At 46.8% G+C, this 16,615-nt stretch overlaps 1 protein-coding gene across 2 annotated transcripts in view; it reads right to left on the reverse strand.

The window, feature by feature from the left end:
- ACTN4 (actinin alpha 4) overlaps nt 1-13,923 on the reverse strand; it is a 72,243-nt gene extending 58,320 nt beyond the window's left edge. The window contains exon 1 of one of the 2 annotated variants that reach the window (XM_045846634.1): nt 13,635-13,923. In XM_045846634.1, coding sequence (XP_045702590.1) covers nt 13,635-13,796 — 162 coding nt within the window. In that variant the 5' untranslated portion in view covers nt 13,797-13,923. The remainder of the gene's footprint in view (nt 1-13,634) is intronic. The other variant, XM_045846633.1, reaches the window with a different exon arrangement.
- Nucleotides 13,924-16,615: the final 2,692 nt, after the last annotated feature.

Consider the following 16,615-nt stretch of genomic DNA (forward strand, 5'->3'; position numbering starts at 1 on the left):
GACCTGAATATTCTTCAAAGTCCCCCAGAAACCTCTCTCAAAATGCAGGTAGAGCAATGCATTCCTCAACTACAACTATGCCCCAGGTTCTCTCCTCGAAGAATGTCCCCCTCCCTAACATCACCTAACACCTGCCTTTCAAAAGGGTGAGAAGGGACCGCCTCTTGAGGACCATCAGACAGACCCTATCTGGAAGGCACAACAAATTACAAAAGGAAACAGAAACAGGTGTGCTTATATCCTGCAGCTCTCTCTAACACAAAGTCAGTGCTCCAATGCCCAAATTACAGAGACTGGTTCATTCCAGGAGACACTTGTGAACCTCTCCATCCCTACCAAATCCTCCCCAGCAAACCTACTGGTCTCAGGCAGCCTAAGAGATGGAGGCCAGGTTCTACTGGATGATTTCAGCTACTACTTTACTTGCATGAGTTGACCTATGCCATGGCTCTCAAATATAATTTATGGGAGAGAGAAAAAAAAAAACCAACAACCCTGAAACCACACAAAGAAAAAGGCATGGGCCCGCACCCTAGCCTTATCTCGCAGCAGGGCTTGAATGCAACTCAAGTATGTCAATTTTGGGAAAACATATCAAGGGCATTGCAGCATTTGGCCATGAGCATCTGAATGATTTTTTTTTTAAACACACTGGAGTATTTCCTGGGATGGGAACTCTAAGTTCCTCAAGCCAGCTCTAATGCCTTTATTTATAAAAAGAATAGCACCTGGAAGCTGAGCTTGGCAGGCAAGAATTAACTCTCAAGACAGAACACTTCTAGGCTACCCTCATTCCAAGAACAGCATATTAACTGTGGCGCACCAAACCAGCCAGCCGGTTGAGCATCAACCCCATTCATTTCTGTGATCTCAATACAGTACTACCGGTTCCACTTTGGGTGGACTGGAGGGCAATGTCAGCTTAATACACCAAAGGGGCCATAAGGCATAAAGCTTGGAGAAACCCTTGAACATAGTAAGAAGGGAGTCTCTCTGTTCCTCTTTCTGAACCCTGTGCTTATTCTGAAGGGATCATCAGAAAGCTGAAAGCAAATGCCTCGAAAGTATCAGAGCAAACTCCCACCTGGGAAGGGGTCTGGCCTGCCCACAACAGCAGTGAAAGCAACCAGACCCGTGAATAGATTCAGATTCAGAACCCGGGGTCTTGCTATTCAGAGGTTTCAAGGCATGGCTAAGAAATACCCAACAGGGTGCCTCAAACATGAAATTACCCAAAGACATGCTTACCAGGAGAAGGAACTGGTAGGACTGCCCATTAGACGCAGCTAAGGAAAGCTGTTCAATTGCACACACAGGACCCTCTAACATTTGCCCACAGATAGGGTGAAGGCCCACCCCTCCTGCACACTCACCTCCTTTATGAAAGTTTCCATGACTGACCCCACCTGCCCTTATTCACCCCTTTCCTCTCTCAGGACTCAGCTAGAGTGCTGTGGGCTTGTCGGTGTGCAGCTTTAATGTCCTTCTGAGGTCTCATATGGCTTTGCTCTCTCCCCAACCACACCGTGAGCTCCTTGAGAGCATGGGCCGGGTCTCCGGTTTCTCTCATACCCCCCAAAGGCTCAGTGCAGAGCTTCGTTCTGCAGAGGGGCCCAGTGAGGGCTGTTGTCTGGCCCTGGCGGTCATGTTTCTACCTGCGTGCTGGACTCCAAAGCCCATGAAGCCCCAACTCATATTACACAAGACGCCGGTTGGGTATAAAATGCAGACCCACTTTGGTCAGCGGCCCCTAATTCTGCTACCCAAGTGACGACTCCTGAAATCTTTCAAAAGGCCTTCCACGTTTTTATTGTGATGGAAAGAGACAATTTTCCAAGACAGCCTTTTCTAAGTGCAAGAACAGCTTGGAGCAGGTTCAGCTCTGCATAAATGCATAATAAGCCACCCACTGTGGAAACTTACAGCTGTATCCCAAACATAGGGTAGGACAATATAATCGAACACATTTTCCATTCACCATACACTTTCTTCCCACTCTGAATCAATTTTACAAAGGGGAAGTTTTATTTTTTGCATTTAAGGGAATAAGGATAAACACACACTTATCTCCCCTCCTATACAGCTACTTAAAAGATTTAACAAGTTCACATGGGTATGCTGCCAGGAGAATGGAAACCTCACCATCTTCTTTCCAGCTGAAGCAGCTGGGCTGGCCATACCATTACAAGACATCTTCGTATTCATCCCCTCCTTTATAGTCTATCAACGGGGATGATTTTTACTGCCAAATCGCATCAAGGGCAGAGCAGAGAGAATCCCAACTCATGTTCACAATGGACACTTTATGATCCATGAACTTAGCTTCCTGCCCAGTGCTGTGTGTACAGTCAGGAGGGTCTATTGATAGCCCGTAGCTCTCCGTTCCTCCCTAAGTAAAAGCCACATAACTAGTTTGACAAGGTGTGCATTCAGATGGGAAGCCATGGGCCAAATGAAATCTACCGTGTTCCCGGATTGGCTTTCAGTGGGGTCCGGAAAGCTAAATGCCTCAAAGTGAATTCGCCTGCATGTCTGTATCTCTGAACTAGAGCCACCCTGGCTACAGCTCCCCCTGACCGGAGAAAACAACAGGGAAATACTGAGTAAATGGAAGAGGGATTTACAGAGAAAGGGAGGATCTAGGAGAGGAGCCAGTTTAAAAAAAAATCAGGCTTCCTGGCTTCCCACTTCAAAGAGGGAAACACAACACTTTACCAGAGATGCTTTGTAAATCAAGCGGCCTCTTGATGGGACTGAAGGGGGCTGGAATTTGTTCATGGGGTAAAAGTTAAGCTTTCTAAGAGACACTACAAAGCCGTATGAGTACATAGTGCCATAAAACTCCAAATTTAAAAGTTACCAATGCTTTAATCAAACACAGGTGTCTCCTGCAGTAATGATCACACAGATAATTGAAGCCTTTGTTTGGTTTAATGTTCTACAGTCCTGGGGTTCCCACTTTAGAAGTCAGTTCTGGTTTGGCCTGTCCAGGGGGCCTGAGAGGAAAGGGCTGCAGTGATAGAGTTTTGGATGCATGAGGTTCCTGGCTTGGTAGAGTCTAAGACGGACTAATTTTGCAGGCTGTAGGATTCAACACCATTTCCAACAACAATGCTAGTCTAAACGACCTGGCTGTGCCCATCTTTGCTACATGCCCTGCTGTGAACCACTATGGTCTTCTTCCTGCTTCTCAGTGCCTCCACACTTTCATTCCCTCTGCCTGAACAGCCTTCCCTAGTGCTCTAGATCTCCCTCTTGATCTAAAGTACTTGCACTGCCCTCCTATCCTCCACGACCTCTCCCCAGGTTATTCCCAAACACATGACTGTAGTGTGGTGTGGAAATAAAAGCACAGGCTCGAAAGCCAGACCTTCCAGGTTCAAGCTCTGGCACTGTCACTTGGGCAAGTGGCTTAAAGTTCCATGGACTAATTTCTGCACCTATCCTGTAAAGGTAAAAACACCTACCTCACAAGATTACACAAGTCAGTGCATGTAAAGCACTGAGAAGTGTCTAGCACAGAGTAATATGCTAGCTATTACTTAATTCCTAGTACTGGGTTGCCCAAAAAGTCCACTTAGTTTTTTCCATAAAATAAAAGAACTTTTCATTCACACTTTTTCATTTTCATCAGTAACTTTATTGATTTGGATATTTTGACTACGTCGACTATCTCCCATGATTGGCTTCTTAGTGGGGAGAGGCCAGGGGTGCTGCTAAACATCTCCCAATGCCTAAGACAGCCCCACAGCAAAATATTATTTGGCCAAAATGTCAACAGTACCAGGAAACTTTGCAGAGCACTTTTGACACGTTTGATCAGTAACAACATGTCCATACGCTGCACAAATCTTTCTGCATTTCAGTTACATTTTTACCTTCAAATAATAAAGTATAATATGCCAAAAATGGTGCATATCTTCTCCCATCTCCAATATTAAAATGGCTGCACAAAAATTCACCAGTTTTAATAACTTTTTTAAATGCACAGCTGATATGACAGCTGTTACAATACAATCTAACAAAAGTGTTTCGAATGAAGTTAAAGACAACTAAGCACTACTAGAGTCATCATATGGAAAAAACTAAATGAATTTTTTTGGCCAACCCAATACATAATCCTATCTGAAAATCCTGTTTTATTTACATGCTTGCTCTCTGTCTCCCCCATCAGCCTGTGAGTAGATCAAGAACGTACAGAAATGAGATGGAAGATGGTTTGCATTTGGTCATCTGATTTTCTGGGTGGCCAGTGGCCAATCCCAAAACAGGACGCAAGCTCCCCAAAGCCTATCAACTGTCCACACTCTGATATAACTGAACCCACAGAGCTTGAACGGCTACTCAAAAGTCTCATGTTTAAACTATGCTTGGAATGTTCGATAGAAACATGCATTTATTTTTAGGCAAGAAAGTTGTCTTCTAAGCTAACCCTATGGCCCTGAAGCAGGCCGTATTTGGCAAGGACTGCTTTGTGGTTGTTTATTAAAGAGGCCCAGAATTTTCTCACGTCTAAGGTAGCTGCTAAGAGAACTCAATGAGCTGTGAGTTGTCTTTTTTAAAATATATATATTTTAAATTTTATTTATTATTTGGCCCTGGCTGGCATAGCTCAGTGGACTGAGCACAGGCTGTGAACCAAAGTGTCACAGGTTCGATTCCCAGTCAGGGTACATGCCTGGGTTGCAGGCCATGACCCCCAGCAACCTCACATTGAGGTTTCTCTCTCTCTTTCTCCCTCCCTTCACTCTCTAAAAATAAATAAATAAAATCTTTTTTTTTAAGGTTTTATTTATTTATTTTTAGAGAGTGGGGAAGGGAGGGAGAAAGAGGAGAGAAACATCAATGTGCGAGAGATACGTCAATCAGTTGCCTCTCACACATCCCCAACTGGGAATCGAACTGGTGACCTCTTGGTTCTCAAGCCAGCACTCAACTCGCTGAGCCACACCAGCCAGGGCGAATCATCTGTTTTTATGGTCAAATCTTGTTCCCTTTGAATCTCTGGGATGTTTCTGTGCAGCAGGTAGAAGCTGCTCCCTGACCTTCTGCAGCTTTGGGCCATGATCCGTTAACCAATGATTGCTAAAATGGTTCACAATCCTCAAAGGACTGAATTCTCTTCTCTGGATTGTCCCTAAGTTGTGAATTAATGTAAGTAACAAAAGGAAAGGGAAATTTCATTTCTCGAAATGGTCAAGAAGGCCCCCCAAACTGGCCTACGTATTCCCTCTCACCCCACCAGCAGATGCAGCATTGGTACCTGCAGGCCTGACAGCTCTGAAAGAGGCATCTTGATACAGACCCTGCTGTTTTACAGAAAGTCAAGTCCTACCAGACTTGGCAGCACAGGTCAAATGATCAAAAAATAAAAAATAAAATAAATAATTGCCTCACAATCCTGGTGATGTTTACCATCTGGACACCTTCCAGGACTGGATAGCAGACAGCCTGTAAGAAGCGTTGATTCATCAGACTGCCCTTGAACCAGCCTGACAAGCTGGCAGCTTCCAGACAATTTGAATTCTGAAACTGAGTTTATTTCACAGGCCAAACTGGGAGATCATACAAGCCTAATAAAACTAAAAACAAAACAACAAAAAACCTCCTAAAAACTGCCTCTTCCAAACACAAGCCATGCCAGCAACAGCCAAAGGAGCACTTGGTAAAGCATTTAATAGTTTCACCAGACACTGAGTCTAATGCAAAGATGTTCATTTCCTTAATGAAGAGGGGAATAATAGGGAGGAAAGCTTTATTTACTGCCAGGGTTAGGGCAGAAAGGAAGTGGATTTTTAAAAATGTTATCATGGAATGAACTGTGCTTCGGATTTGCTGGAAACCTGAGTTCTTTTTCTCTGTGTTTGTGAAAGCAGCAAAAGCTGTAGGCATATTTTGCCCTGCTATTAAGAAGTCACATAGCTGAGATTCCAACTCTAACTGCTTAGAGAAAAGGCACACAACCCAGCCACAAAACCAACAGTGGCTTTCACGGTGTATTCCCCTTTTTCTTTTCCCTCTCTCATGTGCAAATACCCTCCTCTCATAGATAAAACTGACTGGCTCGAGTCCCACATCAGGAACAGAGAGGCCCCTCGTCTCTCTACCCAGCTCGGCCACCATGCGAACGGGTGTTTTCTTGAGACCAGTTGGCAGCATCAAATTTCTGCCCAATGGCCCAACATCCGACCATTAGTGCTGCAGTCTGGTTCAGAGGCACTCCCTGCAAAAGTAAGCAACTCAGTTTCCATGGTAATATCAACTTAATACCTTTTATTCACACACCCAAATTTAGACTGATAGTAGAGCACTGTTGTGTTGACTGTCACCACGCTAGCTCACTGAGGCCCATGACTTCTAGCACCGCCCTTGGCGAGTGCTTGCTCAAAGAACGCCCATTTCAACAAAGCACGCGGAAGACCCACAAACCCTCCCTGCATGACCCCCCTCAAGAACCTCCACCATGTGGCTAGTTGTTGAGTCACTTTCAAGCTTCCTCCAGTGATGGTTTTCCTAACCTCAAATTGGCCTTCTCAGCCATCAAAATGGAGGGAGGGAGGGAAGGAGGAAGGAAGGAGAGAGAAATGCATCTCTTACTTCCTGCTGTGCCCCCATTCTGGATGGCTGCTAATTAGCACATTCTTTAAAGCTGCAATCAAGAGTCGTTACTGCACACAAGATAAGATATGGAAACTCTTTACCTTGGAGATTAAAACTAAATATGTTCCTTTTACACCAGGAGAACAAAGAGTAAGGAGTACTGCCTGCCTTCCCAATCCACGTAAGACTGTGGCTTCTACCCACTCTCAACAGCCTTCAGAGGGCGAGGAGCAGGGGGTGGGGAGATGAAAAGAAAACCCACTAGAAAGCCAATGACAGACATCACTCAGCCCCACACCTTTGGGGGGAGAACTTTAAAAGGCATAAAACAAACCACAATGTCTTCTTTATTCCTACCAGAAGCCATAGACACAAATGCTATTGTATTCTAGTGTTCTAGCATCCCATTCAATCATTTCAACACCATCAACGACATTTCCCAAGATGACCTCACTGTGTTCTGCATAGTAACTGCCACTTCCAACTATTTCTGCCCTGTGTGGATAGTTCCACTGGAAGACAAAGAGTCTGTTCTGCTCTGATATTTGGAAGAAAAACATTGAAACAAGCCTTTCTTAACTCCACAGGAGGGAACTGCTTTCCTTTCAGAATTTAGGATTCAAATACCCAGCCGGGGTAGCACCATAGCTGACTCATGGAAGCAACCAAACTTTAAGTGTCTATGTATGAGAAAGCTGGGGTTTTCAAAAAGAAAAGCTGTAGGGGGCGGGGGGTGGGGAGCAATGAACTCACAATTCTTAATATTTACCATGGTGTTCTCGTTTCCTAAAAAACAAAAATTTAAAAATCCTAACATTTAGAAGCAAAGACAAATTCAGTGTCAACCAGTCACGAGTGACATGTTCAAGTTCAGTATGGTGGGACACTGGGCAAGCAAGACGGGCTGCGTGCTACTGGGTACCGCAGTCACTCTGTCCTGCCAGTCATGTAATGTTTCCTGAGTCTAGTGAGATAAAGTTTTTTCCAAGTATGGCATGCACACACGGGAGAGTTTAAGTTCATTCATACCCTACATTAAACCTTGAATCAGAGTGAGAAGGTTATTCCCTTAAATTCTCTTGCAAACTTTCTGATTACTTCTCTGATACAAACTGTCTCTGCTTAGTACCATGGGCCTTTAGTACCTAACCAATACCTACCTGCCAATCTCCTTTTAACACAGGGAGCATGCCTCAGGCTCTGAGCCTTGAGCAGGAATTTAGCAACATTGTTGTTTTCAGTCTGTTTATTTTTTCAGTTTCCTATTTATGGCCAGAGAAGCTGGGTTTTCCATTTACCCGACTCCTACAACTTTTCCTTTTAAAACAAGTTTTAAAAGACAAATTGACTTAAAGTTATAAAGTATGTAAAAGTAGCAGTAGGAATGGAAACATCACAAATGACCCGAAGTTTGGAAAGTGCGGAGAAACCATGGGGGCAGAGGAGAATGGGGGTGCACAACTGCTCTGGCTGGGCAACCACTCACTCTCCCTTCTGAAAACAGGATGGTTCCTCACTCTTGGGGTTATGGGACTCACCCCAGGAAGGCAGGGACCAGAACAGAAACAGGTGGCAAATATCAAATTCCAAGGAAGCTCAAGCCACTCACTTTAGATAACACTTCAATAAATTACATTTAAGAAAAAGGCCACTGGCCTCTTCTGGAGTAACTGCTGCTCAGACTAAAGAGAAAGCAACCAAGTTACACCAACCAGCTTTTAAAGACTTTCCAGGGACATTCCAAGTAAAGGCATCTGTTGTTTATGAGGGAAAGGGGGTGGGGGAGGACATAAAAGAACAACACTACCAAAAAAAGGCACAACACCAAGGCAAATGTCTCCGGGATTTTTATAATCCCAGGGAGACTGCTACTTGGCTAGAACTTCCCAAACACTGATGTCAGGACACTCTTGCCAGTTAAATATATGCAAAGATTTCACTTTCTGGGGGAGGTAGGGTCCTCCCAGCTAGTAGGTTAATATCTCCCCCAGTAAGATCACTCTTTAAACAGAGGCTAGAATTTTAAATTATGTTTCTCTTGATTCACTGAACCTTATACTCCTTGATATCTGGGAGATTGATTAAAATGTAACTCATAAACCATTTTAAAAAGCAAGTGTTACCTGTGCCACTTTCAGACACTTTATAACAAATCTGGCCCCTAAACTGCCAACACTGTAAAACTAAGTTTCCTTACATGTATGCTGGAGGCTCACTCAAACCACCCATGATATAAAGACTTCTTTCAAACCTCATGGATGACAGGATTTGTATCTGCCCAAGTAGAAACTTCCACCTACCTTTTAGTAGGTCAGTGTTTCAGTTACCACTGCCATTGAATTACCAACTTGCTATCACTTGCCTCCTATTTCCATGAAAAAAGAAAAGGGGGGAAGGAGGACTTAGGACAACAGAAGTGCTTTTGTTATTCTGTAAAATAAATACATAAATAAAAGCAGCGGAAGGAAACTGAGGAAAGAGAACTAAAGGTGACTGATGAGAACATGGACATCACTAAGTGAAGGAAATAGGGCTAAAGCTGGGAAAAACAGGGAAGAGATAAAAATGTTGATAGTTTAGCTACTCAGAAAACTTGAGGTTAGGTGTTCGCTAATTATGTTTGCCCTACGCCTCTCCTCCCCACTAAAAATAAAATAGCAAGGGAATTTTTTTTAAAGAACCCTTAAATCTGGTCAAAGGCTTGTTACAAGTCCCAGCACACTTTAAATCAATACAGCAAAAGCTTAATGTGTTCATCTCAACAGCCTCAGAAATTCCTTGAGCCTTCCCAAATCAATTCTTTTTGGCTCCATTCTCTTTGCAGTCATCTGCTAAATAACACTGCCAGATAACTTACTTGTACCACTCACTTGGTTAGCTCTGAAAATGGGCACTGTCTGGCCAAAGTCTGCCATGAATCTGCCATGACTGTAGTATTGTTTCAATTGCAAAACTCTCCACCCCTGAGGCTTAAACTGGAATCCAGACTTGTCCCTGCTGCCCAGACATTTGATTAAGAGGACATTTTGAGAGTGCAAGCTACATACATTTTAACTGACCTCCCTGACTGCATCTCAGTTAACAGCATCAACAGCACCTGGATATTAAAACACCTCCCTGATTTCTGGGGTTGTTTTCCTTCAATACTTGTACCCAACTTTCCCCACATGCAAGCCCACTCAAGGCCAGACAATTGGCTGCCATTAAATGAAACCAATTAGCACCAGTTTCCAATTGGAGAGTGAGTCAGCCCCTTGCTGCCAAAGTAGTGTCCTAGTTGGTCTCAGAAGCCAGAATCAGGGAGGGTGTTTCAAAAGGCAAAGGGCAATCCTGGGCCCATGCCCTGAACCACCTAGGATTAGAGGGTACAACAGGCACTACTCCATGGCACCAACAAGATTTCAGCTCTCAACTAAATGTATATGAGTGTGGCTACAAGGGGCGCCGTACTCCCAGCCATTCTCCTGTACCTCACCATTTCTGCAGTCATCAGAAAAGCCATGTTCTAAAACACACTGGGGGACAGGGAAAACACAGTGCTGCCAGCTGAATAGCTTCTCCTATCCCTCCCCCAAAAGGGCAGAGTATATCTGCCACCCCTAACACCTCCCCCCCACAGTCTTATTTCTAGATGACAACTGAGTTTGGTGGTGGGAGTTGTGCTTCAGTTTTTTTGTAAGTACGTTATTCAATTTGGAAAATGGCTAAGGACATGTTAGTCTTAGCCAGACCCTAAGAGGCAAGCAATTAGAGTAATGGAACAAAATAACAGACGGCTACTCTGGGGCCTCCATCATCAACCTAAAAAAAAAAGAAAGAAAGAAAAAAACCCTATTTGTAGAAAAACAAAACACCATCAGAACTTTCAAATAATTAACTCATACCTAATACAGCCAAAGGTCGGGTTCTAAACACTGAGGTGCTACAAACAGTGATGTTTCAATGAACATGCAAGCTTAGCAAAGGAGGCATTTCCTCTTGCTGTGCTGAGAAGTTCAGCAGCAGCTGTCAAGAGACCTTACCTGTCTAGGAGAGTAGGGGGTGAGTGAGGTTACCTAAGCCTCTTTCAGAAACTGGGAGGGGGAACTGTGGCCTAGAACCATAATTGCTCAAGAACTTACTCAAAAACCAGACCAATCCGTCTCCCATCCCCCAGGAGAACACTTAGGGTCTTCTCGTGTCATAACTGTTACATTACCTACTTATCTGGAAATGCCTTGGTTACAGAGTCCCTACAAATCAGAGCAAAGGTAAAGCCTCCGGGTAAAAATGAGAACCACCAGGAGCCACACACACTCTGACTTGGGCCAACCGTCACTTAATTCCTAGAAATATTTAATCCCACACCTTTTAAGGGTCTACAGACGTCCTGGACACAGCTTTTTAGAGTGAATATACACAAGACACAGAACTGCCACTCTCCATGTGTTCAGTGGCTCAGTCTTGAAGAGGCAAGAAGGGCAATTTGTCAGACTTTCTGAGTATGTGTGTGGAGGGGTTCCTCTTAGAAGGGAGGGAACAGCACAAACTTGTGTATATACTCCTTTCTGTTACTCCCTCCCCCTTTCAGAAAGGATCCCTACCACATAATAGGAAAGTGCACAGCAATGAAGCAATATTTCTCCCCAAAGAAGTTATGTATAAATATTTTATGCAGTAGATATAAAGCAGGACATGCTGGAATCTGGCCCTTACTGAGAATCTAAAGCACTGGCATTAGAGCACACTATGAGCCAGCCTTTCCCTCAACTTTGCCTGGTCCTGGAGGAAGGGAGGAGGAAGAATGACACACAGCAGCAAGGACTTGGGGTTCCGGTGAGTCCTGGTCCACGCCCAGAGCCTGGATGGTGCCCCAGCCTCACCCTGTGTGAAGGGAGGCTAGAACCATGAGGGAACACCCTGACTCCCAGAAGAAAGTGGAACTGAGCTAGCAAAAGGAATCACTTGGAGAGGGGAGGGAGAAGGAAGGTCTCCCATTCCCACTACCTGAGGGAAAAGGGTCAAGGGGCTCAAGCACCTGGAGCAGAAGACAGATCCCAGACATTCCTCCAAACAATCCCACAGCCCCTTTCCCCTCCCAACTTTCCAATCTCTTGGCAACCCCACACTGCCTTCAGGTAATAAATTATTGCTGCGACTGTAGAGTAGGTCTCCCTTTCCTCTCAAAAAGCATTTTAATGTCAGATTATCTCAACCTGCCCACCCTGAGGTAGGTGGGGCAACGGATAAGGACACCACCACCAACCCGCCACCCCCACCACTGATGAGGAAATTCAAGCAGAGGTCGGTAATTTACCCAAGGTTACGCCAGGCTCCACCCCGGGGACGGTTTGGAACAGCTGTTCTTTTACCCTTTCCCCTCTAGACTGGGCTGCCTGCACCGAGCTCCAGAGCACCAATTCACACCCTCCAGAGGCTTCGAGTCAGTCTCCACTCTTTTCGAAGCTCAAATCCCTTGAGTCTGGCCCCATGTTCCTGAAAAAGCTCCACCAAGCTGACACTCCCAAAGTCCCATGGACACCGTGACCAACCACGAACCTGGGGAAGTAATTTCAGATCTCCAGGACACATTAAATGCCTCTACCTGAGAGGACCTCCCACTCTCCTGGAACATACCTGTACACAACCCCGTCCCACACATGCCTGCTCAACACACTTTCTTCAGCGCACACTCCAACCCTCTTACATCAGCTCTGCGTTCCCGGTCCAGACACACACCACCTTCTCAGGGCCTCCCACTTCTTTTGATCTTTCTTTCACTACTGTGGGTCCCTCCTAAATTGCTTCCACACCCCAAAGTGCCACCTAAAAACAGACCCTGCTTTATGATCTCTTCATCCCTCCCGCCCCTGCCAAAAGACACCGTTCTTCCTGAATATTCTCACATATTCCTCCCACTTTTTCTCCCTTCACAACACAGACACACTTCCAATTCGGGGGGGGGGGCGCATCTCCAGAAACTCCCCCACCCCCCGCAAAAAAACCCTCCTTTCTCGTTCTATTACATACTCATTCCCCAAGAAGGCTTTCATTTTCCTAAACTAACCTCCCTCCCATTATTCGCCATTCCATTCCGGCTCACTTCCCTCCCCCACCATTCTCACCTTTTCCAGACCTTCCCCTCAGGCTCCTCCAACCCTCCGTGTGCCTCCAGCCCTCCTCAGTTCTTCGGAAACCCCTCCTCAAAACGACTCCAAACACTCTCCAGCCCTCATCCATTCCTTATTCCTCCTATCTCCGCCTTTCCCTTTAAAAAGGGGCACCCCAAATAAATCCTGCCCCTTGGAGAACTCACTCACAGGCCCCTGGCATCTCCCAGCCTCAGACCTCCTTCACATCCCCACTGGTCCCCGCGCCCCGAGCCGCACGTCTTTGCACACCCACTGCTCCCCGGAGCCCCTCTCCTTTCGTCTCCGTCTCCCCAGTCTCCTGATCCGCCCGCCACTCTCCACACCCCACGACCCCTTCCTCACTGGCCCTGCTCCGCTCAGACTTCCAGAATCTTCACGCCCTTCGGAACTCCCCCACCCCGAGGCCCCCAGAATTCCAACCCCCTCCAGACCTTCCCGCACTCCGAACCACCCCCGCCATCCTCCAGCTGCTCTTCGGACCCCCCCACCCCGAATTCTCTCCTGACCCCCGAATTCCAGACCCCGGTCCTCTCATCACCCTAACCCTCCAACGCCGCCTCGGACCCCAATTCCATTTTGGACTGTCCAATCATCTCCTCGGTTCCTCCAATTCCCCGCCCAGACCTTCCCATTCCTTCCTCGGGCTCCCTGAGTCCTGTTCTTCAGACTTCCACACTCCCTCCTGGGCCGCCAATGATTTTTTCAGACTCCCAATTCTCGCTCAAGTTCTGCAATTCCTTTTCAGGACTCCAAACCCCTTCCCAGACCCGCCAATTCCTTCTCAGACCCGCCAACTCCAATCGCAAACCCTCCAATTCCCTTTCAGGACCTCCGACCTCCTTCCCGGGCCCCAGTCTCCTTCGCAAGCCCCATTCCAGCCCGTCCGGCCCTCAGGCCGCGCACCTTCCGCTGCTGCTTCTCCCAGGCCGGGTCCAGCAGCAGGTCCCGGTCCCAGTCGTCCTCCTGGGCCATGTAGTCGCCCATGCTACTCCCGCCGCCGGCGCCATTGCCCCCGCTGCTGGGGCCGTACTGGTACGACTGGTTTGCCGCGTGGTAGTCCACCATTCCGCCGCCTCTCGCTAACCCACCAGCCGGTCCGCTCCCGCCTCAGCTCCCGCCCCTCTACCCGAGGTGCTACCGCCGACGCCGCCGCCGCTTCAGCTGCCTCAGCCCGCCCTCCGCCCGCGCCTGCGCAATGCCCTCCGCGCTTGCGCACCGCGCCCGCCGCCGCCGCCGCCGCCGCCGCCGCCGCCGCCTCTCTCGCGCGCGCGCGTCCTCGCGTGTGGGCGGTGCCAGTCATGAATGATTCATAAGGTGGGTCTCTCCTTCAGGCCTCAACCTGCTCGGGCTTGGAACGCCGTCCTACTCAGCAACACTAACTCAACAAGTATTTATTAAACGCTTACTGTGTGCTAGACTACGTTTCGCGCATTGGCACGAAACAAAATAGACAAAAATCGTTGCCTTGATGAAACTACTTTCTAGAGAAGGGAGACAACAAACACAATTTTAACACACTATTCTAAGGTGAAAATGTTAAGGAGAAAAATCAAGCAGGAGTTGAAATGTAGTCAGGGTAGCCTTCTCAGAGAAAGACGTTTGAAAAAGAAGACCTGAAAACTTCACGAAATGGACAGGGGAGTTAAGTAAACTGGAATTCATACTGGCTGACTGGAAAGGTAGAGGACTTGGACTTCTTGGACTTGCATTCAACAAACGTTCACTGAGCACCTATATTGCCAAGCACTGTTCTTGGGTGTTGAAAACAACGCTGAGCACGATGAGCATGGTTAGTTCTCAAGTGGCTAACATGGGGAGGAGGGGCAGCAATAAATATAAGTGATAGTGCTACGTTAATGGGCACCTCAAATTTAAATATCTAAAGCTGAGTTCCTGATCTTCACCCCAAAACCTGATCACTGCACAGCCATCCCCATCCTAGTGAATGAGTCCCCCATCCTTCCAGCTGCACAGACATCAAACCTTGAAATTATCCTTGGTTCCTCTTTTTTTTTTTAAGATTTTATTTATTTATTTTAGAGAGAGGGAGAGGGAGGTAGAAAGAGAGGGAGAGAAACATCAATGTGTGGTTGCCATTTACATGTTCCCCACCAGGAACCCTGCCAAAACCCAGGCATGTGCCCTGACCTGGAATTCAACCTGCGGCCCTCTGGTTCACAGGCCGGCACTCAATCGCTGAGCCACACCAGCCAGGGACATCCTTGGTTCCCCTTTTGTCTTCACACTCCACATCCAGTTCTTTGGGAAATTCTCTCAGATCCATTTTGAAAACATAAACAGAATGCTGCCACTTTCCCTTGGCCCCAAAGGCCTCACCCTGGTCCCATCCACTTTGTCCTCGTCTTTGCTTGGACCACTACAGCAGCCTTCTCACCAGCTCCCTGCCGCCCTGCAGCCCGTCTCTCCCACAAGAAGCCAGAGGGAGCCTGCGAACACCTGAGTTAGATCAAGTCACTCCCTTCCTCTGCCCAGAACACTCCCCTGTCCCATAGCACCACACTCAGAGTACAAGTTGATGCCAAGGAAATGCAGAAAGATACAGAAGGAGTCTCCCCTGCCCTGGCCCAGCCCAGCCCAGCCCGGCTTTTGAAATAAGGGAGACTTCTGAGGCTTCTGGCCAAGATGAAGGCGTAGGTAAACACACTGTGCCTCTTCACACAACCAAAAGAAGGACAACAAAATTTTAAAAACAAAAACATCCAGAACTGACAGAACATTAAACTGTATGGAAGTCCCACAATGAAGGAGTTAAAGAAGACACATTCATCCAGACTGATAGCAGGGGTGGAGATGGGTAACTGGATGGAGAGGACTCACAACAAAGTGGTGGCTGGAGGACCCCGTGAGGTGGCAGCTGGTGGAGCAGGTGTTCCCACATTGGCTTGCAGATAAAATGGGAGGAACAACTGGGGAGCGAGATAGACCACACAGCTCAGGGCTCCAGTGCAGGGAAATAAAGCCTCAAAGCCTCTGACTGAAAACACCAGTGGGGGTTGAGGCGGCAGCGGGAGGAACTCCCAGCCTCACAGGAGAGTTCATTGGAGAGACCCACAGGGTCCTAGAATGGACACAAACCCACCCACCCGTGGAGTCAACACCAGAAGGGCCCAATTTGCTTGTGAGAAGTGGGGAAAGTGACTGAAAACCAGCAGAGAGCAGAGCGAGTGGCATTGTTCCCTCTCAGACCCCTTCCCCACATATAGTGTCACAAGGCTGAGACATGGGTTGCTCTGCCCTGGTGAACACCTAAGGCTCCGCCCCTTTACATTACTTGCGCGTCAAGATGAAAAAATGGCCCAAATTAAAGAACAGATCAAAGCTCCAGGAAAAATACAGATAAGCAATGAAGAGATAGCCAACCTATCAGATGCACAGTTCAAAACACTGGTAATCAGGATGCTCACAGAATTGGTTGAATATGGTCACAAATTAGATGAAAAAGTGAAGATTATGCTAAGTGACATAAAGGAAAATGTACAAGGCACCAACAGTGATGGGAAGGAAACCTGGACTCAGATCAAAGGTATGGACCAGAAGGAAGAAAGAAACATTCAACCAGAACAGAATGAAGAAACAAAAATTCAAAAAAAAAAAATGAGGAGAGTCTTAGGAACCTCCAGGACATCTTTAAACGTTCCAACATCTGAATCATAGGGGTACCAGAAGGAGAAGAGGAAGAGCAAGAAATCAAAAACTCATTTGAACAAATAATGAAGGAAAACTTCCCCAATCTGGCAAAGGAAATAGACTTCCAGGAAGTCCAGGAAGCTCAGAGAATCCCAATGAAGTTAGACCCAAGGAATACACCAAGGCACATCATAATTACATTACCCAAGATTAAAAGTAAGGAGAGACTCTTTTTT

Source organism: Phyllostomus hastatus, unplaced genomic scaffold, assembly GCF_019186645.2.
Source record: "Phyllostomus hastatus isolate PE091 unplaced genomic scaffold, TTU_PhHast_1.1 phas_contig_5, whole genome shotgun sequence".
Classification (NCBI taxonomy): Eukaryota; Metazoa; Chordata; class Mammalia; order Chiroptera; family Phyllostomidae; genus Phyllostomus; species Phyllostomus hastatus.